Source organism: Micromesistius poutassou (assembly GCF_964030765.1).
Source record: "Micromesistius poutassou genome assembly, chromosome: 5".
Taxonomy (NCBI): Eukaryota; Metazoa; Chordata; class Actinopteri; order Gadiformes; family Gadidae; genus Micromesistius; species Micromesistius poutassou.
The window spans coordinates 18,411,183-18,436,258 of NC_140275.1; the positions used below are offsets into that span (position 1 = coordinate 18,411,183).

The 25,076-nt window shown below is 48.9% G+C and overlaps 2 protein-coding genes across 2 annotated transcripts; both read left to right on the forward strand.

Annotated features, from left to right (window-relative positions):
- The first annotated feature begins 72 nt into the window (after positions 1–72).
- LOC311343636 (tRNA (32-2'-O)-methyltransferase regulator THADA) lies at positions 73–16,994 on the forward strand. The gene is made up of 31 exons (XM_084468551.1): positions 73–209; positions 322–502; positions 581–667; positions 773–800; positions 895–1,043; positions 1,155–1,277; positions 1,493–1,613; positions 2,165–2,319; positions 2,725–2,809; positions 2,993–3,129; positions 3,413–3,610; positions 3,740–4,466; positions 4,646–4,798; positions 5,022–5,131; positions 5,217–5,377; positions 5,799–5,950; positions 6,545–6,709; positions 7,133–7,293; positions 8,233–8,370; positions 8,463–8,567; positions 8,961–9,161; positions 9,451–9,601; positions 9,846–10,098; positions 10,433–10,669; positions 11,508–11,712; positions 12,552–12,740; positions 13,599–13,840; positions 14,199–14,360; positions 14,547–14,834; positions 15,055–15,257; positions 15,737–16,994. The coding sequence occupies exons 1-31, from the start codon at positions 88–90 to the stop codon at positions 15,967–15,969; spliced, it is 5,622 nt and encodes a 1,873-aa protein (XP_084324677.1). The 5' UTR covers positions 73–87; the 3' UTR covers positions 15,970–16,994.
- Positions 16,995–18,069: 1,075 nt separating this feature from the next.
- pik3ip1 (phosphoinositide-3-kinase interacting protein 1) lies at positions 18,070–23,880 on the forward strand. Its single transcript, XM_084467818.1, has 6 exons — positions 18,070–18,297; positions 18,506–18,634; positions 19,323–19,439; positions 20,589–20,771; positions 21,380–21,458; positions 23,428–23,880. The coding sequence occupies exons 1-6, from the start codon at positions 18,225–18,227 to the stop codon at positions 23,639–23,641; spliced, it is 795 nt and encodes a 264-aa protein (XP_084323944.1). The 5' UTR covers positions 18,070–18,224; the 3' UTR covers positions 23,642–23,880.
- The last annotated feature ends 1,196 nt before the right edge of the window (positions 23,881–25,076 follow it).

The following is a 25,076-nucleotide window of genomic DNA, read 5'->3' on the forward strand; positions in this document are numbered from 1 at the left end:
CAAGAGGAAGACGTGTCACACACGAGGAAATATCACATGCAACACAATCAATGAAATGAGTTGAACTGATGTACAAAGTGAAACATAATGTTGTCGTTTGAAGATCTGAAGACAGCTATCGTTGACTTAATTGACACAGAAGACAACCCGCTAGGGGATGTCAGTATAACACTCAAGCCCATTATCAACCAGCTGTCCGAGGGATCCAGGTATGACAGCCAATCAAAAATAAGTACATTAGAAAAGTTATTAAAATTGTATTGACATGTGTTTGATATAAAAACTCAAACTTTTCATTATCTTTCTTGGTCACACTAATAGAAATACTGTAAAAAGATGTAAGGAGCGCTGCTTAGAAGATGCTTTCCAGTTGCTGAAGAATATCCCAGATGCGCATCTCTCTTCTCTGGAAGAGGAGCACCTCCTGCTGCTGGTCAGGCTCATCCTTTCCATGCAATTAGAAATGGTCAACAGCTCCATAGCTTGTCGCAAACTGGACAAGGTCAGCACTAGCTTTGCTCTCAATCAGTTTGATGCTGCAGCATAAGAGGTCGCTTAAAGTTGGGTCTTTCCTTTACAGATGTTGCAGCATCTGGCAAAAGTGAACCACCAGCTGGTTTTGAGAGAAACCTCTCAGTGTTTACATGGCATTGTCTACAGGGACCAGGTAATATACGTGTGTATGGTATTATGCTAAAATATGTTATAAATGATTGTCAACATATCACGGTTTTAATAATTTCACTGTGCTTCCACCACACTTTTTTTCTAGATATTGTCCATTGATGATTTGCAGATAGGTCTGTTAAGATTCTATACAATCAATTCTGCATTACAGCAAGTAGACTTTTAATGTTGTCGTCATTTTAATCTTTATTTCAACGTATTGTTTAGCCTGTATGTTCTTGGAGGACAGCAGGATTGGCAGAGATGTGTGGAGGGAGACCTTTCCTGACCTTCTGGATAAGATGTCACGGCTGTTCCCTGTTGTAATGGAGCAGGAAGGCTTAAGAAATGGGACATTTTGTTATGCTACTGTAAAGGTAAATTCCAAATATTTAACACCTTGTGCATGCAATGTTTAGTCTCCACATGATTCCACATTGTTGTCCCAGATCCACGCCTCCTGGTGAGCCCCCCTGTGTTCCCTCCAGGTGTGTCTGCAGATGTTCCAGCTGTTGCCCGGGGAAGTGGCCCCACTGGTGTGGGAGCCCAACCCTGAGGGCCCCAAGCTGCAGAGCATCCTGCAGGCCCTCGTGGATGTCATCCTCGGCCAGGTGCTCGTCTCATTGTTTGGTGCCGGGGTCCGATATTCCCTTTTAGAATTGTGTCTGTTTTAGTGGAAGGTTCTAGCAGCCAAGCGATATGTAACCAGGGATTTTTTCTGCCAAATGATCCAAACTCTCCCCCATTGCCCAGTGGCAGCCAGGTGTTTAGACACCGGCTGGTGCATCTAAACCAAGTGTTAATAAGATCCCCTCCGGTGTTCCAGCGCTCCAACAGGGACACCCGTCTGTTGGCCGGGACCACGGTGGCCATGCTGATCAACACGGCGCCCGACAGCAGAGTAGGCGGGGCGGCGGCCGGCAGCCTGCTGAAGATCTCTGGTTCAGGTGCCCCTTCCTCCATTTTGGTTTTTAGACGCCCAATAACACTCGCAAATCGTCCGGTGGTGATGGCTCAGGAGGGGCTGGTGCAGATTGTTCATCCAGTGGGAGAGTTGCTGTTGAAAACCGCCCCAGACCAGCTAGCCCCGATTTAACCCGGCCATCTGTTATAACCAGTAAAGTCCAAATATGTGCCAAATAAAGATCACAATAAAAAATAGAAGAAGAAAATAAATCCTGTACACAAAAATGTCATTCATCTTGAAAGACTCCCCATATTACTTTTGCAGAAAGACTTTCTTTTTGTATATTAAACAGATATTGTTCAATTTTATTCTGCCTTATCATTTGTATAATTCCTACAAAGTTCTAATGTTTCAACATCTTGGTATTTCAATGTTTCTTTAATGTTATTGTAAAAGCGATTTCAATGCCTGCAGTGGTTTGACTAGTGACTCAGAACTAGAATCAACCACAGAGACTGTAGCTCTTTGTGATTATCCTACATTGGTACCAGCAGGAGAAATAAACCTCTTTCCTCCCTCCCTCCGGCTCAGAGCCCTGGCTGCTGACCGTGGGCGTCCTCACGGTGCACTGTGGCTCCCCGGGGCGGGACGGCGTGGGGCGGAGGGACGGCGTGGAGCGGCTGGCCGTGGCCAGGGGCCTGCTGATGTGCTGCCGGCCCGACATCCTGCTATCACCCAGCGCAGACGTAGGCTCCCTTCTAAACACCATCCTGATCACACCCACACAGACTGAACACGCTGCTGTGACCAACAGTTTAAAGGACAATACCTGTCTGGGTGATTAACCCGTCGTAACCGCCTGGCTTCACTAAAACATCTGTTACATATAGTGAGTCAAACTTACTTTGTTGTCCCGATTGGTCGTGGAGCATTTAGCATTGGTTAATGACCCTTGGGGAGGGGAGGAGCTGATTGGTTTATGACCGGGAGGGGGAGGAGCTGATTGGTTAATGACCAGGAGGTGGAGGAGCTGATTGGTTAATGACCCTGAGAAGGGGGAGGAGCTGATTGGTTAATGACCAGGAGGGGGAGGAGCTGATTGGTTAATGACCCTGGGAAGGGGGAGGAGCTGTAACCATCTGTCTCTCCAGGGCTGCCTGCTGCTGGCGGATGTGTTCCCCCTGGTCTGCACTCTGTGCCAGGAGAAGCTGGACTGTCACCACTACATGTTTGAAGGTAAAGCCATCCGTAGCATCATGTTCTGCATCGGGGATGAAGATGAATCAGTGAATGAACAGTGTGATGTATTTACTGTGTGGGGATGAAGATGAATCAGTGAATGAACAGTGTGATGTTTTTACCGTGTGTGGGTATGAAGATGAATCAGTGAATGAACTGGTGTATTTATCGTGTGCTCAGTGCTGACGCTGTGGCTGAAGAAGGTGAAGGACTGCCTCCCTGCTATCTGGGAGCTGACGGGCGTAAGGCTGCTTCCTGATGGGTCCAGCCTCCAACAGCGGCTCATTCAGGTCATGTGGAACAACGCAGAGAGCCCAGTGAGTTTGGTCTCTTATCTGCTCCTCTAGACGGGTCCTGCTTTAGGTGTGGAGAGCTACAGTGACTGCTGCCCTTACTTTTTGTATTACTTGTTCAAAATGATATTTCCTCAACTAGATTTGAGAGCGGTTCAATCCCCCTGTGTGTGGGGCCAGTCACTGGTCATGTGACATGTTTTATTACCTTCAGATTTAGTTTTTGTTGCTAATGCAGCTGTGTAGATTGAGGATGTATTGGATTGGTTCTTGGGAAGTTACCCAGACTGAGCGTCTCCACTGCCAGGTGGAGGGCGTGTCGGAGGACGTGCGCAGTGCGTTCCGCCTGCTGCTGGAGCTCTATGAGAAGGACTGCCAGCGGTTTGGAGACACGACCAAGATGCTGTCACTGACTCTGCTGCAGCGTGTGACCCAGCTGCCCTGGGAGGCCCGGGCCAAGTACCCTCTCCTCTGTGCCCTGATCCCTCACCTGGGCGCTGACGTGGTGAGAGAACATGTTACCGTATCAGCAGACACGCAAAACATGAACTCTGGTGAAACACCATGTTCCACATGAACGTTTTGTGTGACAGGGGATACTAGTCATGCAATTAAAACTTCTGTTATTCTCTAGGTGCTGGAACATTACCCAGAGCTCCCAAACCACCTGCTGAAGTGCCTCTCCACCAATCACCTGTCACCGTGCGCGTCAGAGCTCCACAAATGTCTGATCCTGCAGAAGAGGCGGGACCTATGTACAGCCTCACCCGACGCCCAGCCCACTGAGCTGGAGCTGGCCAATCACTGGGCGAGGCCTTGGCTCCCGGTCCTGCTGGAGGCGCTGAGCTCGGAGGCGACCCTCCTGCAGACCAACGCCTCCACCCAGCTGCTGCCCGCCGCCCTGCAGGTGTTCCCCAGCGCCGTGCACCCCCTCCTGGCCTCCCTGCAGCCTGACACCCCGCAGAACCTCCATGCCTGGGCCCGCGTGCTGGCCGTCCACCGGGCCTCCACAGGCGGCTCCCCCTGGACCCTGCTGGGGGCCTCGGGCCCGCGGAGGCTGCGGCTGGCGTTGGGCTCGGCCGACCACAGGGTGCGTATGGCCGCACTAGACCTGCTGTGCTGCAGCCCCAGAAGCAAGGACCCCCCGGGGCCCCTGGAGCTGAGCGCCATGAGGGCCTTCGTCCCCCAGAACCTCAACGGGGAGTCCTCCACCTTCCGCCAGCACTTCCAGACGGCGATGCGGCGCTTCCTGGTGCGGATCAGAGACAGCTGCCTGCAGAGCCTCCGGGCCCCCAGAGGGAGGAAGGAGGCCCTCCAGGGGGGTGCCCTCCAGGAGGGGGGCGTCCTGGAGCAGGGCGTGGGTAAGGTGGCGGGAAAGCTTCAACGGTTGTTGTTTTCAAACCATTACCAGACATAATTTTTCATTGAGGTGCATGGTATCCTTCCTCTCGCTCAGTACTCATTTTTTATCAATGAAACGCTTCAAAGGCAGGAAAAAATAAAATAACGAGTTGACAACAATCCATTGTCTTTGTTTCAGATTTCGTGGAGTGGCTGAGTCTGCTGTGCTACTCCTACCTGGCTCAAGGGCACAGCTACCAGAGTAAGAAGACCGCCCTGCTGCTGCTCTCCGCCCTGCTGGAGACCTGCACCGACACCTGGAGCCCTGAGAGGAAGAAGGGGCAGCCCCCAGGTCAGGCCTAGATACATGACTCCCCCTGGTCAGGTCTAGATACATGACTCCACATCCAACCCCCAGTCCACTCAGGCTTCAGTTTACACATCTCTATTTATACTACCTGGTTATCACATGAGTAGAGAACCATTTCTATGTTGACAACGGAGGTGTGGTCAATGATCCTATTGATCAGGTGTCGTCATGTGACGCTGTTGTTTCATTGTGTTTTTTCCTGCAGTGTGCGTGTCGGGTCTGATCAACTGGGCCAGACAGAGGGAGCAATGGGACTTCTTCTGCAGGGCCAAGCTGCTCACTCTGATTGGCTGTTTGGAGGACTCCACCAATGAGGTAACTCCTCCCCCCTCTCCGCCCCCTGAGCAGTAAGCCATAGGAGGCTCTGGTTCACCGTCGTGTCCCCGCCGTGCGTCCGCAGGTCCGCGAGCTCTCCGCCGGCTTGCTGCTGCGGTACTTCCCGGCGGTCTGGCCGGAGGACGTGGCGGCGCTGCTGCGGGGGAGGAGCCGGCTCCTGCTCTGCAGCCCGCGGGTCCCCCAGGCCCAGATGGGGGCCCTCATGACCAAGGTGCTGCTGCACAAGTAAGCCTCTCCCCTCCGGAAACACAACCGCTGTCCTTGAAGAGGTTCCTTTGGCCACACTGTTGTAAATAATGTGTCCATCCACGCAGGGTGTCGGGTTTAGATTTCTTTGGTGGATTATTATGTTCCCCTGCTTTGACTCTGTTACACAGTCACAACAACCTGTTCAGAGAAGTTAAGTAAGTTATTAGCCACAATGGGGTGTCCCGGCTTCAATATAATGTACGACGTTGTCAAGAAAACAATGGGTCCATATTTGTATTTTACCGTTGTTTTGTATTTGTAGCACATTGTTTCATCACTGTTAAAAGGCAGAAGGTCTTTACACCTTTGGAACGTTATTGACCAATCAGGATCAAGTATTAAACGATGTGTCCTTTTTGGTATTTTCTGCCACCTTCACACTTTGTCCACCCTTCAGATGTCCAGATGTGCAGCAGCTCTGGACAGACCACAGCGCAGGCCACAGGAGGAGCTCAGGTGTGGTCCAGGATCTGGTCAGAGAACTGGAGCGCCACTACCTCACGGCCAAGGAGGACGTGCTGCTGGGGGCCAGGAGCACGCCGCTGCACGGTGGGGCAATGCAACATCATGAGTGCACAAAGGAGTCAGGAGTCAAGTGGTGCAGCACAAAGGTTCTGGGTTCAATACTGCCTGCAGTCTACCTATAGGCCTCCATGAGCAATAGGCCTGAACCCTTACTGACCCTCAGGGACATTGATTATAAAAAGATCCATCTCACGTTTATCCAAAGCGCAATTTGCTTTGGATACGTTTTCTTTAAAAAAGCATGAAAACTATAGAACATCATCTTAAGGCCAATTTACACCAGAGCCGTTTTAGACACGTTTTTTAGTCGTCAGACGTCCGACTTCAGCTAGAGATAGAATTCCATTCAAACTAGTGCACTGATTTACACCAGCAGTGTTTTACGCCCATCTCACAGCCAACCAAAGCTTAATTTTACGCTTCACTTCGATTTTCAAATGTTTCTGAAGCGTCTCGGTTATGACGTGTAGGCTTATTGTCTGATGAATCTTGAAGATATAGCCAAATAAACGGCGGCGGTGTGAATTGTTACGCCTACGTTACGCTCACTTAAGTAGACCAAGAACCCATCGATAAACAGCTGGTTGAGTCCTGACTCGTTGGTGTTCTGTGGATCAGGGCCTCTGAGCACGCTGGAGAGGTGTCTACTGGAGGCGCCCGGCCGTCTGGAGGACATGCTGGACCACAGCGTGGTGGTGGAGCTGCTGGTCCTGCTGGAGAACATCTCCCTGCTGCTCCTGGGTGTGCTGTACGGAGCTCAGGAGAGCCTTCCCCAGGAGAACGGTACGCTGGTGGTAACTGGTGGATGGCTGCGGGCCAGCCATCGTTAAAGTTGTTAAATGCTGAATGTGATGCTAAATAGATTCACTTATATAGACAAATATAACATGAAATACATAATTACAAAGCACTCAATAAACAAACTAAAAGAAAGAACGAAACAAATGATTTAACCTGATGAAAGGTTGATATTTATTTATTATTATTATTACTATTATATATTAAAGAGTCACTGTATGGCCAACTGAGGCAACACCATGGAGGCTAATGAAACCACCAATGGGGAAACGAGGTCGCCCAATAGAAAGAAATGGAAGCTTTGTACAATTTATTATCTTTGTACAGTGCCTGTATTGTACATTCAGCCCGTGACTGTGACTGATCCAGATGATCCTCTTGATCGTCTCCCATTCACCCCTCCCTCAGGCGACGCCCCGCCATCCTTCTGCGATACGGGCAACGCCCTCAACACGTTGATCGCCCAGGCAACGCCCGGGGGCGGGGCTGGGGAGGAGGAGGAGGAGGACAGCATCCTGTTGACTGAGGAGCACGGTCTTCTCCTCACCTGCTGCTGGGTCACCCTCAAGGTAGCCTTCGCTCTTCGGTTTCGTCCTCACAATTCTCATTGGCTGGCTGCAATGTCACTCTCAGAAATGTAGATGTAGCTTCAGCCAACGGCTGAATCCAGTTCATTCTAGTGCTAACGTACATGGGTGTGTGTCTTTTTTATGGCCTTTCGTAGAACGATGAGCGATTGTTTTAAATCACGTTTGTTTCATCCGGGGTCTGTGCTTTTGGAAGTACTGTTCCGGCCATACGGTCTGTGGCTGGTTACATTTAATGTCAATCAAGACTTCTTCCTAACAAGTAGGTGGTTCTTGCCCCAGTGGATCACCGCTGGGAGCCATAGGGAAAGGCTGGCGCTGCCGGACCACCCCCGTTTTTCAACCTCACACCTCTTGGATCTAAGGGACTAATGGGGACCACTAATGAGCCACTTCTGAGAGGAGTATGACTCCATCGTCGGTTCCTGTGGACATGCGAGTGAGAGCTTGAGAGAGAAGAGTTTGTTGGACCACAGAAAGTGCAGCTTAGTGGGGTGTTTGGGGTAAAGGTTGTGGAGATAGTTAATCCAAAAGGGACGTTTCCCACCACAAGGGGATCGCAGAGCGAGACTTATCCTTGAGAGAGGCTCTCACCATTACAGTCTCAAAGGGTTTAACAGGCCCTTATGATCAATAGTATTTATGATCAATAGTGTATGATGTATTAATAGTAATAGCAATACATTAATAGTAATTGTATTGCTGTAAAATGTATTATATGTAAAATGTATTGCAGTAATGTATTAATCAATAGTAGACAGATTTCAAAACTTGTTTAGACACCAAAGTTTTCCTTTAATGTGACGGATGTCATTTTATTGTTGACTAAATAACTCCACACCAAGCCATGCGTCCCATCCGAACACTTATCTTCTATTTATTACAGATTTATACGATTAGATTTCTTTGCCTCGTCTCCAGGGAGTGGGGATCTTCTTGGGTCTACTTGTGGAGCGACTGCTGGCAGAGGGCAAACCAGAGGCGTGTCTTCTTACGACGGAGGACCTCAGGAGAGGATCCAAAGTGTTCAAGAACATTCTCCTCAAGTGTCGCCACTGGGTGAGTCGCATTCCATGCAGTGGAGGTTTTGTCTGCGTGCAAACCAAACCAAAATCCCCCTGAAACGGTGTGTTCCCCACCTCGGCCTCCAGGGGGCAGTGGAGGGCTGCGGTGCCGGCTTTACTCGGTTCTGTGCAGCGCTGCTGACCAGCTGGGACCCGGAGTGGAGGGACATCCCGGAACACATGCTGAGACAGGTGAGCCCAGAGGCATGCTGGGAAATACATCATGTACCTGCTAGAGTACAACGACATTCCAGAAAGCGTTTGTGAAGTTCTGCCGCTGTTGGAGAAAAAACACACACACACACACACACACACACACCGAAACTCTGAGGAACTCTGTCTAAACTGAAGACTATGGCTATGGTTCCACCTTAACAGACATTTTAATATGTAGAAGTTGATAAGTAATGAATTTAATAAACTATAATTAGCATAAGTGGAATAATTGATTTGCAATAACACAACACTCTCTCTCACCTCTCGCTATCTCTGTATGTCTCTGTCTGTCTCTGTCTCTGTCTGTCTCTGTGTCTGTCTGTCTCTGTCTCTGTCTCTGTCTGTCTCTGTCTCTGTCTCTCTCTCCAGGGGCTGCAGGTGGTCCGGTCGCCCCGCCCCAGCTCGGTGACCCGGCGGGGGGCGGGCCTTCCCATGCTCCTGCTCTGCGTGGCGTCCGCCGAGGAGGCCAACCGCTCGCGGCCCCTCCTGTCGCTCAGCGTGGGCACCCTGCTGGACACGGCCCGGGACCCCCTGCCGGACCACTGGGACCAGACCCTTGACCTCCCCCAGGTCAGTTGAAAAAACTGAAACTGAAACTTATTGTAAACATCCTCTCACCGTCCTTAATGTTATAACTACTTCCTTTTGGATGTATAAACAGTATATCATGTATATCTGTGTCATACTTCTACTAATAATAATACAGTTCATTTATACGGCACTTTTGCAGACACTCAAAGGAACTTTACAATGGCAATAAAATACAAGTAAAAAATTTGTCTCATTTAAAACCATCCAAAGCCTATCTGGCCTCTAACCTGTTGTCGCTCTCTCCTCCTCCCCCTGTGCCCCCCCCCAGGTGTGCGCGGTGCACACGCTGCAGGCCCTGGTCCGGGGCTCCCTGCTGGGGGGAGCCATGCTGCAGTATGCGTCCGACGTGGCCATTCTGTCCCTGACTCTGCTGCGCTCGCCGTGCTGGGCCATGAGGAACGCCGCCCTGCAGCTCTACAGTAAGACCCCCTGGACCCCTCACTGGTCCGCTTTCTGACGTCTGAAATCGATCTCAGTCATGGCTCTAGTGACGTCCCACCAGAGGCTGCCCCTGCCTGCTGACTCGGGTCTCGTTTGTTTGCAGTTGAAACAAAGACTTTAAAACATATTTTTTGTTGGTGTCCCGCACACTCAATCTGCTGGTGGTTCTATGTTGTTACCGTCCTGCCCACATCATGACCTTTGACCCCCCCCCCCCCCCAGGCTCACTGTGCTCGCGGGTGCTGGGTCAGCGGCCGGGCGGGGCGCAGGACGGCCCAGTGCAGCGCGGCGCCTCCGCCCCGGCCTTCTTCCTGCAGCACGGCGCCCTGCAGCCCTTCCTCCTGGGGGAGCTGCGGGCGGCGGCGGGGGACCTGCGGGGCGCGGCCGGCCGGGCGCGGCTCCGGCTGCAGCCCTCGCTCTACCCCATCCTCACCCTGCTGGCCCAGCTGCAGCCCGGCGGCCCGGCGCCCACGCGGTCAGTATTCATACCGTTTATAGACGGCCTATATCCAGTGTGAATCCATTTCAGCTGCTTTAGATTCTCCTCAATGTCCTGTATGTTTTGTATCTATATATTTATTTACTGGTTTGCAATTGACAAGGTTATTTACACCCTTCAAACACAAGAACATTCGCAGTGCTGTACAAAGGATATGTTTTCTTTCTTTATTTAATATAATATAATCATTTTTATGAAAGCTGAGGCAAAAGAAGTTATTTAGAGCCCTGACTTCACAGAACATGGTGACGTTGTGGAGGTCGGTTCCAGATGCGTGGAGCATTAAGCAGCTCTTCCTTTTCTTCTGCAGTGACCTGTCAGGCTTCCTGGCGCCGTTGCTGCAGCTGGCGGCCAGTCCCGTCCACAGCGTGAGGACCATGGCGGCCAAGGCCTTGGTGGCCACAGCGACCCCCTCGGAGCACAGTGCCCTCCTCCTGCAGCTCACCGCCCAGCTCCCACCGCAGCCCGCCCGCTGCCGTCACAACCGGCTGCACGGCCTGCTGCTGCAGACACAAGCGCTGCTCGACGCGGCTCTGAGCTCGGACAGGTACGCTCCAGTGAGAAGGACCGGGCCGGACATGGAATCAGACCGTGGTTATTGGTTATTTCATTATTTCAATAAGGTGGGCTGTGTTTGTGTGGTTAAAGCCGCTGTAGGTAAGATCGCAGAGTTGTCAAGAGAGCAGAAGAGAGCAAGATTGGGAAACCAAACAACCCAAAAATGTGGGTTGTTTGCTCTCTCCCTCTCTCTCTCCCTCTCTCTTCGCTCTCTGTTCCCTCTCTCTCTTCCTCTCTCTGCTCCCTCTCTCTCTCTCTCTCCCTCTCTCTGCTCCCTCTCTGCTCCCTCTCTCTCTTCTCCCTCTCTCTCCCTCTCTCTTCTCCCTTTCTCTCCCTCTCTGCTCCCTCTCTGCTCTTTCTCTCCCTACGATCTCTGTCTTTCAGAATTATTGCATTTCATGCACCTGTGATTGACAGGCAAGATGGATTCCCTGAACCAATCAGGGAAGAGATGTCCTGATATTTGCCAGAAGTAAGCCGGGAGCGGTTTAAAATCTATATGGTCTCATACAGCAGCAGGCAACTCAAAGCAGATCCTCACAGCCCATTGCACTCATTATTAGCTGACGGAGGCTTTGCCTTTTCTAACAAATGACACTCAAATTATGGCTATTAAATCGTACCTACAAAACCATTCATTTATGATAATTTAGTATATATTACCACTGCCGTAAAAAGTATTGAATGATGAATTGGCCTTGTCCTTTAGATGAGGTGGGGGTGAAGAGATGATGCAGGTTAGTCTCTGGTACACTTAAGCCTTGGAACAATGAATGGATAGTAAAGACACTTTCAGGAAGTACCCTGTCCCTGTTTTTTCGTTCCAGGGATGGTTCCTGTGAACTGGGGGAGGTGTTAAGCCGGATCGAGGCGTCCTATTGGCTGGCGAGCGCGGCCCAGCACTGCCCCCTGGTGCGAGCAGCCTACCTGGCAGTTGTCAGCACACTGAGAGCTCGGTGTTCCCCGGCCTTCCTCCACCAGCTCAGCGGCTCGCTGCTGCAGGAGCTCAGCCAACCACAGCCCAGGCTCCAGGTGCTGAGGACACTCTCCGCCAGACAACGTAGAGCACACACTGCACCACTCACACAACGTAGAGCACGCACTCCACCACACAATGTAGAGCACACACTGGACCACTCACACAACGTAGAGCACACACTGCACCACTCACAACGTAGAGCACACACTCCACCACACAATGTAGAGCACACACTGCACCACTCACAACGTAGAGCACGCACTCCACCACACAATGTAGAGCACACACTGCACCACTCACACAACGTAGAGCACACACTGCACCACTCACAACGTAGAGCACACACTGCACCACTCACACAACGTAGAGCACACACTGCACCACTCACAACGTAGAGCACACACTGCACCACTCACATAACGTAGAGCACACACTGCACCACTCACAACGTAGAGCACACACTGCACCACTCACAATGTAGAGCACACACTGCACCACTCACAACGTAGAGCACACACTCCACCACACAACATAGAAAACGCACTCGACCACACATCATAGAGCACGCACTCCACCACACATTGTAGAGCACGCACTCCACCACACATCGTAGAGCGATGTTATGTTGTCTTTGAATTCAGTGTGTTTGTCTCCCCTTGCCCTGCCACACTGTTCATAGATTTCAACAACTTCGATACGTTCTTATGTTTTATCAGCTGTCGGCAGTAACAGTAAAAAAAAGAAAGGCTTGATTTGTTTTTCCACAGGATTGTTTGAAGCTAAATAAACCGGTTAGTCTTGTACGGTCCTTTTTACGGTCCTTTTTTAAAGGATAATAACAGGATGACTAACCTAACTTGAACACATTCCATAACCCTTGTCACCTGCACAGGTGGGATCGTTGTTCTACCACCAAACCGCCTCTCACTTCCTGTGTGTGGACCCAGTGTGGGCGGGCCAGATGTGGGAGGGCTTTCCTTCAGCCAGTCCCGACCTGAAGCTCTCGTTGGTGACCTGGGTAGCGGAGGGGCGTGGCCTAAGCACAGGCAATTTGCAACTGGTGGTCCTGAGAGTGCTGCAGGTGAGTGCGTGGTCTCAGGTGGTCTGGAGTTTTGCAGGTGAGTGCGTGGTCTGGAGGGCTGCAGGAGCGTTGTCTCAGGTGGTCTGAAGAAGGCTGCAGGTGCGTTCTCTCTAGCCGGTGGATCGTACCAAAGCCAAAGACAATGAAGCTTATTTGTAAAACCCCACATCTTTCTTTTCAAGTTCAAGTTCCTTATTAAGTCAAATGCACAACAAACACACAGTAGCAGTCATTGCTGGCAGTGAAATTCAAGTGTTCCATCTGGCAGTAGGCCATACTATATTGTTCGTTCTTTAATTTTTGCGGTGTAGTAGTAATAAATGCCCTGTGAGTCGGTTTTGGTGAAATGCTCTGGTGCTCCTGTTTCACACTGTTCTAGTGTGGTGGAGGAGGTGGGCGGAGGAACAACATGATTTTGGCTCTTACTCATGACATGCAAATGACTCGCCTCTGATTGGCTAACAGCACTGTCCGTCACAGTAATACAACCAATTAAACTTCCAGAGAGACTCAGAGAGGGAGAAGGAGAGAGAGACAGAGAGAGAGACAGAGAGAGGGAGAAGGAGAGAGAGACAGGGAGAGGGAGAGGGAGAAGGAGAGAGAGACAGAGAGAGGGAGAATGAGAGAGACAAATAGAGGGAGAACGAGAGAGAAAGAGAGAACCACTGGGCTCCTTGGGGGTTTCTGGTTGATTTGAATACAGAAAGAAAAAATTACAATGCTAGGGTAATACACAAACCCCCTTAGTGCTTGAATGGCCCCGTCTCCTCCAACTCAATGAAGAAGTGTGGCTGCCTGGGAACACGCAGTCAAATACCAAATACGAGGAGGTCCGATTGGATATGGTTCTGTGTGCAGGCCAACCTGAAGGAGGCGCTGCTGAGCCACTACGTGGAGTACCGGAGGAGCTACCTAGCAGCGCTGGTGGTAGCCATGACCCCGGGGGCCTGGCCCTCTCCGGCCCCTCAGGCTGACCCGGCGCGGGAGGCGGAGCTTCAGCAGAGTCTGGAGCTGTTGCTAGGAGACCTGGAGGCGCAGAGAGGGGGGCCCGAGCTGCTGTCCCAGGCCCTGTGTGCTGCCAGTGTGCTGCTGGCCCACAGGTCCTGACCCCCACCCTCCAGCAGAGCACCCCCCCCCCACTAGAACACACAGGGGAACTTCATGTTCAAACTAAAGCTTGGTTGATTCATGAATGTTTAGGCTGATAATCTGCTTTTGTTGAATGGTCTATTTGCTTTTTAATTCTCATTTGTATTATAGTTTAGTTTTAGCGTATTCTTTGTATTTAAATATTCATAATCAAGGGAGCCTCGCGACCCCATATTGGGTCACGCTCATGTCTTATAGAACATGAATCAATGTTGAATCAACAACAATTTTTTAAGTTGCATATGTAAATAAAAACATTTATTAAACCTCTCTCTTTTTCTCTCTCTCCCCCTCCCTCCCTCACCCCAGACCACAGGGTCCCGCCTCCCGTCGTTGGTGCAGCCTCTTGGAGGGCAACTGTTCTCCAGGGGCCCCTGAGGTCCTGCGGCTCGCCTGCGCTAAAGCCCTGTGTCTGGCTGGGAACCCCCTGCTGAGCCCGGCTGGGACACCAGACCCTGACATCAGCCCCAGGTACCAGGCTGGGACACCAGACCCTGACATCAGCCCCAGGTACCAGGCCTGGTGCTGACTGTCAAAGACCAGTACAAAGCTCTAAAGGGGAGGATTGTGAGAGTAGGACCGAGGGAGTTTACACATGTTACCCCATCACCAAACGCTGAAGAGATTTCCATCCTGTGCGGTTCTGTCCCCCTGCAGGCTGATCAACACGGGCCTCTACCTGCTGCAGGACCAGAACCAGCAGGTCCGCGTCACGGCCGCCCGCTTCGCCTCCACACTGCGCCACCTCAGCACTGCAGGAGGAGAAGGAGGAGAAGGAGATGGGCAGAGCAGCCTCCACCTCATGCAGGTCAACCAGGAGGTGCCTTTCGTCCTGGACTTCCTGGTGGAGAGCTGCTGGGAGTGTCCGGCCACGCTGGGGGTGCTGTTGGGGCACCTGCCCGAGCCGGACCTCCCGTCGGTGCTGAGGGAGGCGCAGGAGAACCGGTGGGTTCCCCAGGAAGGGGTCTGATCTGTACACCCTCAGCTAGTCATGAGAAGGTCATGGCTTTGACCTAACAATGAATTAATGATATGAATGAGTTAATCATTTAATCATATAATGAGGGTCGTTGCTCATCATTACCCTAAAGTTGACTCCAGCGTCCTGCTGTGCTGTGATTGGCTCAACGCTGCTAACGGGATGATGATGAACATGTGACTGCAGGTGCTCCAGTCTGTATGAGCAGGACGAGGCCAACGTGTTCGCCGAGCCCTCCGTCATGGCGGCCTTCCTGCTGCCCCGCCTGTTACACATGGCAGAGAAATACCCAGCATGCCCGGCGCTGGCGGGGCGCCTGAGGGCGTGGGCCGGCGAGATGGAACCCCGGGTCCTGGAAGACCTGGCGGCCTGCAGAGCCCTCCGGCCAGGTGGGTCTGGAGCACGGGGCAGGGGGGAGGTTCACCTCCAGCTCAGCTTAATGATTATTAGAATCAATAACCGGAGCATCACTGCCTGAGTTGGTGTTGCTTCCTGCTAGCATGCCAAGGGCTTTGAAAGACCGTTGTTTTGACTATGAAATGGTCAGGGCCAAAGACACTGAGTGTACAATCATGACTTATTGTTGGAATGAGTCATTTATAGCTACGAAGGTCGACGTCCTGTGACGTCCTGTTTAACCTTATGGCTTAATCAGGAGCTTAGCCATAGCTAAGCTCAGCGGTGGACATTGCTCTCATCTGCATGTGTCTATATATGTATTTTTGTTTTGTTTTCACTGTGTTATGTCGTGTGTAATGTGTATATGTGTTTCTATGCATACAATGGCTGCTGGGTCGCAAGACAAATTTCAGCCCGGCTGACAATAAAGTACTATATCATATCATATCATATTTGTGGTCCGCCGCAGGCCACGCCCTGGACGCTGCCTGGCTGGCTGTTCTGACGCACTCCCGCTTCCACGGCGCCCTGTGCGGCCTGTTGGCCAGGGCCGCCCTGCTTCTGCGGCTGCTGAAGACGACCCCTGACCTCCGACCCCTCGCTGACCCTTTGACCCTGCAGCGCGACGTCCAGGAGGTGTTGTGTCTGATGGGTCAGAACGGCCTCCACTTCCCGTCCACCTTCAGGGAGGCCGTGGCCTGAGACCGGCCCCCCTGAGGCCGCCGGGTCTGGGCCCTGGTTCCCCCCCACAGCCTCTGAGGGTCCACACCACGATGTGGCTTTGGAACTGAGTACTGCCGTTTATTAAAGACAACGTCCTACACCCGACCTACCAGAGCAGCCAAACCCGCAGGAGTCATTCACTCTAGTGGGGGTGAATCAGCATGAGCATGAACATGATGAAAAAGTCCAGTTTCTCCAGAACATTGAGCTAGCTAGCCTTTTGTATGTGTGTCATACTAGCTGCTGTTTTAACACAAGACTTTGGTCAGTTTAAACAACGCTCCGGTGGTCTCGTGAAAAGGTCCAAACTCTTTCTGATGCTTGTTCATAGGTTTGAGCTCGTACCCTCGGCACGTTCCCTGTAGCAGAAAACCTCTGCTCTTCCTCATGCTCTCTGTCGAATATGTCTGATTAGATTCCATCTCCATGGCGAAGCGTAGCAGAGTTGGGAACAAATGGTGTAATGTGGCAGGGAGGCCAGTTATTGGCCGAGTGGTCCCACAAGAGGGCGGGGTCAGGCGTTAATGGTCCATTAGAGGCCTTCTGACCACATAATGACACACACACACACACACACGCACGCGCGCACCTCACTTCCGACAGTAAATCCCACACAGTCCTCTTATTGCGTCCAGCCTGGTAACTACAATCATCACTTTCTGCTCTAGGCCTGTGTTGATCATTCATCTCTATAGCAGCCGGCGCTACAAGCCAATGCAGACGTGAATAAATGATGCTATGATGACATGGTGTGCAGTTCGCAACAGTTTCATTTTGGATTCCAACTTCCTCCCAAAGAGTGAAAGCCTACTTTTAGTGATTGGCCAGGGTTCGTCTTGATGTGATTTGTTTTCTGATTCCGTTTTGTTAGGGATGTGACTCCTCAAACCCAGAGCCTTGTGTTGGTGTCCAGTAGAAACACCTCGTCTGTCCGACCTGCCCACTGCAGGAGATCCGTTCAGTCATCTTTGTGAAACATCCCAAACACATGTCCTGCACACATGCTGTTTCCACATCGTTCTACCGTAGCTTTATGAGATGCTTTATCTTACCAATTATACTTAAGCAAGTTTTAATAAAAACGTTTTAGTTTGAATTTACAAAGGGTTAATGTGTGTATGTGTGTGCACGTCATTTGAAAGTGACCATCTGGACTTCTAAAAGCCTTCGGTGTGCATTTGCTTTCCGAGCGGCTGAGCCTCCGTGCGTCTGATCAAATAATGAACCCCGCAGCGCCCGGGCCGGTTACATGCACACAGCATCGGTATCTACATCTAGATAAGAAGGTTTATTGTTTGAAACATGTTGCACGAAGCTCCTGCGTATCAGTATGTATCCAGGAAAGGACCGAGACATGGAGAGAGACAGGGAGAATACTTTGAAAGCTGAATTCAATCACTTTCAACCAGGAAATCAACTAAATCCCAATGGTTCAGTGTGTGCATGTTTGGGTGGGGGGTACTTCGCCAGGGTCCCAGCGTCTGTTGCATAGACGGAGCATGACCCCAGCCTCTCCTTCCTGTTCTCAGCCTCCTGCACCGACAGACGCTCGGGCTGACGGTTTAACCGGCGTATTATCACTGATCTCGACTAAATTGAAAGCAGAAGGGATTCCTTGCAAGGAATCCTCCAATTCAATAACAGGGACAGCTTTCTGCTGAAATTAATAAAATAAAATACAATTTTAAAAAGCACATCTCCAAAAGGTGTGTCTGAAACAAAATGATGGAAGAGATCAACAATGACATAGTTAATTGTATGACTTTATAATTATCTGTAATGTTTAAAGGTATCGACATTAAAGATGCTTTTTGTCAGGGAAAGTCCTGGGAGGATCATCTAATGACATGTTATTTCATTTGATTTAGGTTAAGTGAGGTTCTAGTGGGCATTTTGTAACCTTTAATGTTCTCAGTGTTATCAGTGTAAAATTAAACCTGAATCTGTACAAGAACCCTTTTAGGATCACAGCAGGATCCTCATAACCTTCTGTGTGGGCTTTAGGACCTCGAAGAACCGCTGCAGAAGGGGAGTGACCCGGGAGCTGTTTACCAGAAACCCGAGACGTCTGGCTCTCTCACACGACACGACTGGGATCCAGCAGACACGAGCAGTTTGTCTGAGCTCCTCGGCATAGGCTCCTAAACCCTTTTTTTCTCTCCATTTCCGTATAATCATGGACTATTGAACAGCTGCGGCACCAGATCCTATTTCTCCACGTCGGTTTTGCAGAAATGTATTTTTCTTTGCACTTGGTTTTCCTCTGCGTGTGTTTGGTGGGCAGCAGCACTCCGTCCAGCCCCGAAGGTACCAAGGAACAAGAAGACTGAGAACACTTCTGTCCTCTGTTAAGCTTATTTACTGAACCCTGATGTCTCATTTCATATTAACAATCTGTCTGAAATTATAGATTTGTGCTTTATTCCTTTTAATACTATGCCTACGGGCTTTTAATGTTTGAAGAACAACATAAATCGTAGGATAATGTAACGGAATGAGGTTCTTTATTTCCCAGATTGTTTGACGTCCAGTGGAGCTGGTTACAAAGGGGACCGGAAGGTCTCATCCACGGGTCTGACCTGCCTGGTCTGGACCAACATCTCCAGAGACTATGATGTCAAGATCCACCCCGATTCTGAAGCAGGTAAACTCTGCTCAGGCTGTTGTTGTGCTGCTGGAAACTCAGAAGGCCTGGGCGATATGGCTGGAAGACGTATCACGATATAACTTGATCATATTGATCGATATCGATAACTATTGATAATTTTAATGACCTAAAAAGACTAGGAATTACCATGCTGGATTTAAACACTTCTGTTTAACACTTAATATGACCTTCCACTGTTCTTCATTGATAAATAGGCTACTCCAATGTCGATACAACAATGAAAAACACTCAAATATTGTAAATAAGTATGGAACCGTGTTTGTGTAACAAACCCAGCTGCTAGATTTGGTGGTCCAGTCTGTCGTCGATATAAATTGAGCATGTTTTATATTGATATTGATCAAAAGTCTTATCACGATACGATAATTTATTGTTTTATTGCCCAGGCCTAGTCCCCATTCGTCACGTGTTTCTCATAACTTATCCGTTCTGTTATTAAAGAGAAATAACAATACTAATCTGCCTTGTTTGGAATATCATCAACGCAAATGTTACATGTTATGTACAATCCTACATCGTCCTTTCCTTTGAGCATTCAAGCTCTTCTTGTGGTGTGAGGATATGAGTGCAGTTGATTAATAATTAATCAAAGGGTTCTAACAGAGGAACCAAATCTATTTCTCAGCCATCATAATCATGTGTGGCCTCACCCTTGTTTGCGTAGGTGTTGGCGAGCACAACTCCTGCAGGAACCCAGACGCCTCCGCCGGCCCCTGGTGCTACGTCAGTGGCCCGGACGGGACGGCCCAGAGACAGGCCTGCTCCGTGGACCCCTGCACAGGTAGACATCCCGCATGGCAGAGCTTCACTGGAGGTTCAGTCCAAAGATAAACTCAAATTTTATGAATGAACCACCTTCTTGGTGGTTCCTTGAAGGTGAATGTTTAGATTGGTAAACATCTATAGGCTGAGCCTATGGCGCTTTGACGACACATGTCAGAAAGATGCACGGCGTTGCTTGTCTCCACTCAGTTATCTCCTTGCCTTTCCTAAAGCAACTTTTTTCTTCGAAGCATCACCCTTGTGTGTTCCTAGTAGAATGAGGCAGACATCCTATTGGATCCAAACAAACTCTTTTTAGTTTTTACTTTTTTATTTCCTACTCTGTATCAGCAACAGTTCTTAAGTAAGTCCAAAGAAAAAACAAAACTATTCTAGAACTGTTGATTTCATTATTTGAACTTCTTGTCCAGAATGGGAACTTCTTCGGATAAGAGTGATATGTCTATGCTTGTGTTGTTAGTGTTTCATTAGGTCATGTTCAAGGCAGCCCAAGTCAAACGATAACAACAGTGTTTTCAACAGTCCGCTAACCGTCTTTCCTTTGTTGGCTTTAAATGTTAAAGAGGCAGCTCCCTGCCTAGGCCACACCCAGCACATTCATCTCATTGGTAGATTTCTCCCTTGGAGACAGCAGGTAATTGGCTGCTGCCGCTCTATGACATCGAGCCTTTAACTCCTGAAGACTTTGTCAACAACTTTTTTTTCATGTGAGTTTAAGGCAAGCTCGAGCCCAGCTTCCTGTCTGCAGTGCTAAAGCCCCTCGCTTACTTCCTCTCACGGCAGCTCAGAACCCTCTCACCCTAAATGAAGAGTTAGGAGTTCGAATTAAAATGACCTTATTTGAAAGTTCTGTATGACCAAAGCAAAGGGATCTTGGAGGAAAAAACATGACCCCCTAAAGCCTCCTCCTCCTGCTCCACCACCTCCTCCTCCTCCTGCTCCACCACCTCCTCCTCCTCCTGCTCCACCTCCTCTTTCTACTCCTGCTCCACCACCTCCCCCTCCTGATCCAACACCTTCTCCTCCTCCTGCTCCCCACCACCTCCTCCTCCTGCCCACCCCCCCCCCCCCCCCCCCCACCTTCTCCTCCTCCTACCTCAGTGAACCTCCTTCCTGTTGTTCAGTTTGCTTTTGGTTTCGTTCTCAGAGGCAGCCAGAGGGAGTCCAGCAGCCCCGCCCATGGGGGCAGCCACACCCCCCCAGATGGGGGGGCAGGAGCCAGCCAAGGCAGGCCCTCAGGGAGAGGTGGCCCCTGTCCAGCCGGTCGTGGGCATCAGCCAGCGAGTGCGCAGTGCACCAAAGACCAAGAAGAAGGACCTGGGGACTATGGGTAGATAACTGACATAATGTATACATTAAGAATGATCATTATGTGTATATATATATATATATATATATATATATATATTATAATGATCATAATGTATATTTTAAGACTGATCATAATGTATGTATATATTAAGAATGATCATAGTGTATATATTAAGAATGATCATTTTTTATATATATAAAAAGACTGTTCATAATGTATATATTTAAACTGATCATAATGAATCACTTGTGTCTGATCTGAAACTGCTTTAATAGGCAATGAGAGCAACACACATCCAATAATTGGAAACATGCTTTCAAATTAACAATACAATTTTTGTGTCATTCATTTGTCAGCAAGTTAAAAAAGAATAAATCATGAACCAGATACGTGACTGTTGGGATTGAATGAGTTGTTTTTAAAGAGTTAACTCAGTTCTAAAAACCAGAAGGACCACCTCTGTAGAAACAGGATTATTATATTTACCTGTTCCTGATTGGCTGAAACTTCAGTTTGGTTTGCTGGATCTAGACTAGTGTACAAGATACTTTGTTGGATCGTTCCTCTTATATACTTTATTTGCATTTTTTTGTCTGAATTTTGAATGAATCTTTCTTCCCTGTCAGGTTACGTCTTTGCGGTCCTGATGATGGCTGTGATCATCATCCTGGGAGTCGGAATCACACTGGGCTACTTCTACAAGAGGTAGGACCAGGGTGGGAATTTCACGACGGCCATGGCCGTCGTCGCCCCGCACTTTGGCCTTGATGCCCTGTGAAAAAATGTTAAATTTACAGCCAAGGTGGCCTTTGTGCCCCTGTCAAAGTTACAGTGTAAACAACGCTAGTGGCGCGTTGTGGGCTTTTATGGAATTACGGCCATTTAGTGTGTGCAGTAGGCTAGTCCCGTGTCTGTGGATCAGAGCGATTGCTCTCCTGTGATCGTTCCAAAATAGAACTTGCACAACTTTGCGAGCCGCACAGGTGAAGTATCAACATCACATGAAAGAAGAACGTCAACCAGCCTCCATGGTAGCCAATCAGAGCCAGTGTTTTTACACACAAGCCAGGATACGCGTGCCACACGCACACACAAACACCAAACAGATTCGATGAAGCAGTAGAAATGGCGAGTCCGGAGCAATCTGATGAAAAGGTGGCATTTTCAAGGTGGAGATATAAACACTACTTCAAATTCATTGAGGTCAAAGGCAAGAATGTGCATGTAAAGTGAACATTATGTCCAGGAGCAAAGACTTTGTCGACATCCATTGTAAGCAACTCTAATTGAATGAAGCATCTCACAACGACACACGCATCTACAAAGCTACTTTTCTTTTTTTTACAGTAACGCAAATAATTTGCTTTGAAACAGCTTTGAATCTAGTATTTTTCTTGCTAAGTAGTTTTGATATAATATATGACTTATGTGGGTTATGGCTGAACTTAACTTATGTTTAAGAAACACTATTGCTATTCTTTACTCTTAGATGAACTCAGGCAGGAGTTTCATTTTGCCATCTTTTCAAAACAGGTTAATTTGTCATTTTCCAAAAAGGTTCTTTCTAATATATTTAATATATTATTTAAAGCATTTCAAATATGCATAAAAGTAGACTGGAAACCAGGGAATCTGCTCGTAATGTTAGCTCATCTTTCAGACCAATCACAGCCCTGTTTCTAATGCAGGGCAGATTTAATACGAGGACCGAGAACAGCCGTTGAGGTTATTTCATAGACAATCAGATGGATCGACCATTGAGCTTCCCTGCTCTGGTTGTTTGAAGGTCTATCCAGTTGCGTCCAGAGGCATTCTGGTCTTAACCCCTTGGAAATTGAAAATGAACCTAGAGACATAATCAACGCCGTCTGGCCATAAATACATATGATAACTTAGCGAACCTTGCGTTGTGAATGGACGAACATTCACCACTTACTCATGAATGAATGGGATATCCCCCCCTTATTACACTTGTTGTGTTGGCGAGTGCCGGACTGCATGTCCTCCTCGGCCGGCCCCAGGCACCAGCTGCTGCTCAGGCTGCTGGCCTCCTGGGTGAAGCACAGTGAGGCTATTATTATATTATATATTCAGACCATCGATTATATATTCAGACCATCGAGCACTGCACAAGGAAACGCCTGAACCACCTCCTCTAGAACAAACTGACCAATCAACATGCTCCACCGCTCTGAGGGACAACAGAGGCTGCTAGCACTAGTAGTTCATTCAACTTCATTTTGTTACATTGTGTGAGCGAGAGGACAAATGAGCAGTAAATGATGCGTACAGCAGAGGGATTACATAAGGCCCCCAGCCGGCAGAGAGCAGACAAACAGGAAGAGCAATGTTCCAGTACTGTGGCACCATCTGCTCGAGATCACACACACACACACACACACACACACACACACACACACACACACACACACACACACACACACACACACACACACACACACACACACACACACACACACAGTTTTGTTTCGTTACCTTGACCAATAAATGTAATGAATTATTATTTTATTGTTGAAGTATTCTTAGTAGTGGTAGAAAAAGGCTGACAAGAAAGGAGATGCATAAAGAGGATGTAATGGAGTTGCATGCACAGCCCCCTGCGTACGTCTGTAGGCCCCTCCTGAAGTGTGTGTGTGTGTGTGTGTGTTTTCAGGGGCCGGGACATAAAGAAGAAGCATGAGCAGCGAGTGTATGAGCGGGAGATGCAGAGGATCACACTGCCGCTGTCCGCCTTCTCCAACCCCACCTGCGAGCTGATGGACGAGACCAGCATCGTGGTCACAGTGGAGCCAGACGCCCCCCCACAGGAGGCCAGGGATGGGGGAGAGCCTCTGATTGGCCAGCAGGCGGGGACCCCAGGGGCCTGAGTCTGGGGACTTTCCATAAAGAAAAAGAAAAAAATTGAACCAAAAAAAACCTTAGTCCACCGCTCCCCCCACGGTACGAGGGGCGCATGCATATCGATGTGCTCCTCGTGGGTCGACCTCGTCACAGGGACGTTTAAGCATGGACTAATTAACGTGTGCATGTGTACAATTAATATTTGTGTCGAGGACCACGTGTCAAACCAAGGTTTTAAAAAATATATATATAGTAAATTAACACAAAACAATCCGGGGAATCTCCAAACCCCTACAAGATGGCCTTCTGAATGTATGGTGGCATCAGTGCATTGATCACCTCATTCTTCTACTACTGCGTTACACAGCGTCACCGCGGACGATAAGACAACATAACTGCCCTCTGTCCTCAGGTTAAGGAGTACCAGGAAGTGTGTGTGTGTGTGTGTGTGTGTGTGTGTGTGTGTGTGTGTGTGTGTGTGTGTGTGTGTGTGTGTGTGTGTGTGTGTGTGTGTGTGTGTGTGTGTGTGTGTGTGTGTGTGTGTGTGTGTGTGTGTGACCGACCCATGGGGGGGACGTGGGCCTCCAGTCTTTGTTGGCCGTGTGAAATGACCAAGAGGATTGCGTGAACGCGGTGACCTACATGTCAATTCTGTGACCATTCCATGTACAATGTATTAAAAAAAGAAAGAAGAAATGTAAATATCCCCTAAGCAACTGGGATTTATTTCATTGTATACAGCAGAGACCATGCTGCATGTTGTTATTTACAGCCTAGTGTTTCTTGCTTGTCAACCACATAACGCGTCAATCTAGCTGTGTTGCTGTTATTATCATGCGTGTTGTCAAAATTACTGATGCTGATCAATTGAAGTTGAACATTTTATTACTTGTATGATTGCAGTTGCAACTTTAATAAAAAGTTTTTGTAAATATCTTTCTGTTCATCGTAATTAATTTGATTTGTTTTTATTAACTTAGGTCTAGTTGCTGCTAACTGTAGATGGGGAGCAGGATTCAGACCTTGTGTTGTTCCACTTGCTTCACATGTAGTCCTGCAGCTTCCTTGGATTTCAGCCTTGACTCTGTCTCCCTCTGGAGCAGATTTTAGAGAACTTCACCTGAGTGAAGAGAACTTAACCTACACTACAGGCGAGATTGGTGTAGGCCTATTATAGTTTGCTTGGCTTAGCTACAGTATCTTCTAATACAACTGCTAGTTTAGAAAGAAGATAAACATATCTAATGTTATTGTACTGTTCTCTCTTGGTGGAAAGCAGAGTCCTATTTTCCACACAGGAAGATCAGCTTCACAGCCTACCGCAACTAAACAAGTCCTAAAAGACTGACCCCCCCCCCCCCCCCCCTTTTTTTTTGGTTTTAAACTAAAATAACTAAATGCCCATACATGGTCACTGGCATTGACCTACACAGCCTCTAGGAACGTGGTCAGTGTAAAGAT